The sequence below is a fragment of the Camelina sativa genome, chromosome 16 (genome assembly GCF_000633955.1).
Source record: "Camelina sativa cultivar DH55 chromosome 16, Cs, whole genome shotgun sequence".
Lineage (NCBI taxonomy): Eukaryota > Viridiplantae > Streptophyta > Magnoliopsida > Brassicales > Brassicaceae > Camelina > Camelina sativa.
This window is the reverse complement of record NC_025700.1, coordinates 26341121-26344468: the sequence shown is the minus strand read 5'-3', so window position 1 is coordinate 26344468 and position 3348 is coordinate 26341121. Positions and strand designations below refer to the sequence as shown.

The following is a 3348-nucleotide window of genomic DNA, read 5'->3' as shown; positions in this document are numbered from 1 at the left end:
TTGAACGGTATGTCCACCTGTTGTTGGATAGACTAAGTTAGAAGTCATCCTATTCCTAACTAGTTTGTGTTTTGTTAAGAGTTAAGAATGAGTTTGGTTTAGGAGTTGTCTAAACAAAGGTTTTCCAATTATGAATAGGATTTGATTTGGTGTTTTATATATAAGGGTGTTGAGTTGTGACATACCTTAGTGTGAGATTTAAGATTGAAAGATTAAGGTTTTGAGTAATTTTCCTTAATAAAAAAGAAGAGTTGTTCTTTTAAAGTTTGAATCTCAAAGCTTGAAAACAAGACCTGTGATTTAGTAGAAAAGTGATTACCAGAAAACAAGAATACGGTAAAATAGGTTAGATTTTGGTCATGCCTACTTTACTTAGTTATATATCCCTTTGTTATCTATACAGATAGTAGGCGAAACGAAGAATTTGGTACCTCGAGATTTGCTCCGAGATCTTTCTGCTCGGTCTCGGTATTTTCCCCACCACTAAGCGCACTGTTTATCTGCGTAGGGAACCGCAACAAGTTTAGATATTAGAAGCAGTTATCTTATTTCATTTAGAACTGGTATCTAATGCAACTCTCTAGCAAATCACGACGCATTAGCGAATGATAAAATTTGTAAGGGAGTTGTGAATGACATTGAGGTCAGTAAACACGTTTTATTTGAGAAAAAACTGTTTTTGGCAGAGGTCTAACAGTCTCGTAAATTTGTAGTAAAAAATAAACTAAAATAAAATGGCTCGCAAATCTTTTGCAAAATTCCCTAGCAAATCCATATCATTTATTTTTAGTAAAATTGTAACACTGGAAGTAGTAGTATCAATTATGTTATGTTGTTGATCAACCTAGTAATTATGAACACCAAGAATATGATCAATTTGGTTAATGATGCATTTGATGAACCAAGAACAAAGATCACTAACAATATTGTATATATAAAAAAAAAATATTTTCTGGCGGTATACGAGTGGTTAAAACTAATGTTTAACAAATACATTATCAAGTTCTATATATATTCTTAGCAAAAAAAAAAAAGTTCTATATATTATTCGAGTTAATTCCCAAACAGTAACCATTCTATAAAGCAATTGACTAAAACAATAGATTAAGGATGTTAGTTATATATAACTAATGAAAAGAAAAGACAGATTTTTAAAAAATAAAATAAAAAGAAAAGTGTAAGGAAAGGTGACCGGAGAGAATAACAACAAGGGGAAGATAAAGTTACCATTTTTGGAGTCATCCGTCAAAGTCATCTTTTTTACAAGCAAGCAATATTTGCTTTATTGCATGTTGTTTTGTTTGTAAATAAGTCAGTCACACACACAACACCCCTTTTTTCTCCTCCCGCATAAGATTCCTCTCTTTCTCTCTCTCTCTCTCTGCCCATCTGATTCGCTGCTGACACGACACACACACCTCTCTCTCTCTCTCTCTCTCTCTCTCTCTCTCTCTCTCTCTCTTCTTCGCCTCCTGTAGAAGAAGACGTTTTGTTTTGTTTTGTTTTCGTTTGATCCTCTCGTCGCGTAACTCCAAAGCTCAAGAGCCTCTCTTTAATTCTTCCGACTCTTTAGGTATCGCCGTTTCTTCATCTGGGTTTCTTTCTACTTTGTGTGGGTAAGCCACACTCTATTCGCGTTTTCTAGGTTTTCTTCTACTACTCTAATGGTCCAATTTCAATTCGGGTTTCTTTTACCTTTCTATAAAAATCTCTCCTTTTTTCCAGTTTTGGTCAAATTAGTTAACTTTCCATGTTTTGATTTTTCGATTACGCTCGCTTTAGAAAAATCCTTAATTTGTTTAATCAATTTGGTACTTTGGCTTACGGTCTGGCTTTGTTTATGTTCTTTGCTCGTCCTAGTTTTTGGATTTCTCCTAAGATTGCGATTGGCATCAAAGTTGTTTTTTTTTTTTTTTTTTTTGTGTGTCTGATTCTTATTGTTACTCATATATATCTATTGGTTGATAAAAACTGCAACTTGGTTCTGTGAAAGTTTTACTTTTTCTATAAGAGGTTTATTTGATGAAGTTATAACAGCGGAATAGGTTACTAGGGTTAAAGGAATTGGTCAGATTGCGTTGTCATTTCCAAGTAGAAATTTTGTTCTGTAACTGAAGCTAGATGTTTGCTTTTTTAGGTATGTATGATGGAGCTAGAAACTTCGATTGTATTTGTGCTGGGAGTAACATAACCTTGTTCCTTTTGTTTCTTAGTACTCATCTGTTAGTGGTGATTCTTCTTAGAGTTTTCTTTACTGTATTCATACATGTATAGCTAATAGCAACTATCCTGCAAAATACATAGATTCATTTTTGTTTAACTCTTGATGCAACGATAAAGAGAACACTGTTTATTCTCTCGTATCCAACATGAACACAATGATATTCTCACACCTTTGCACTAGATTATTTATTGCAAGTTGGACCAGATGACTTGCTATGTCTTAAATTTGTATCATATTTGTATCTTCTACTTATTCCCGATTCAATCCTGCCAGGGGTTGGTGCATTGATGCTGAGAATACAGTCTCACTGAAACTCTGCCAGTTTGTATCATATTTGATATTTCCTATCATTTTGGTTTTGTTTTGGTAGTCCTCTTTCACTAAATCTAGTCCACTTGATAGTCTTTAAAGTATATTTTCTTCTTTTGAAGCGTTTTTTGTGTTTGTTGTGTGGTGGTAGTTTTTGTTAGAGTTCAGGATCACTAATAAAAATATAGCCCAAAACAAGATATCTTAAAACGCAGAATTCATTTCCCTTGGTATGAACTGATAAACCCACGCAAAGCCTATTTCGCAGGATGGATCTCACAAATAGGTCCTCCTTCCTACCTATATGAATCTCCAAAATCACATAATAGAAGAATTCCATGTGGGAATTAGTTATTAAAGTCCTAAGTGACATATTATCACCCTTATGATCATTCCTCTGAATTTGGAAGTTTTCTTTTCTATATTTGAAACTATTCAAGTATTTCTTGGTCTAATTTTAGTATCATTGCATTTCTGCAGGTTGTAAATCTAATTCTGTAACTCTTTTTTTGCATGTAAGCTTGGAGAATGGGTGCATCAACATCCAGAATAGATGAAGATAAAGCCTTGCAGCTATGTCGGGAAAGAAAAAAATTTGTCCAACAAGCACTTGATGGAAGGTGTTTGTTAGCTGCTGCTCACGTTTCATACGTTCAGTCTCTTAAGAGTACCGGAACTGCCCTCAGGAAATTTGCTGAGACTGAAGTTCCAGTTGAATCTTCCTTGTACACGTCCACTAGTGCAACACCAGAACAACCTCTTGCCTTAATCGAGAAATCAGTTTCTCATTTGTCATACTCTCCTCCACCTGCTTC

The 3348-nt window shown here is 34.4% G+C and overlaps 1 protein-coding gene across 2 annotated transcripts in view; it reads left to right on the top strand.

Annotated features, from left to right (window-relative positions):
- The window catches only part of LOC104752607, an 8674-nt gene continuing 6654 nt past the window's right edge, over positions 1329-3348 (top strand). Inside the window, exons 1-2 of one of the 2 annotated variants that reach the window (XM_010474795.2) lie at positions 1329-1573; positions 3054-3245. In XM_010474795.2, coding sequence (XP_010473097.1) covers positions 3062-3245 — 184 coding nt within the window. In that variant the 5' untranslated portion in view covers positions 1329-1573; positions 3054-3061. Of the gene's footprint in view, positions 1617-3053; positions 3246-3348 lie in introns of both variants that reach the window. The other variant, XM_010474796.2, reaches the window with a different exon arrangement.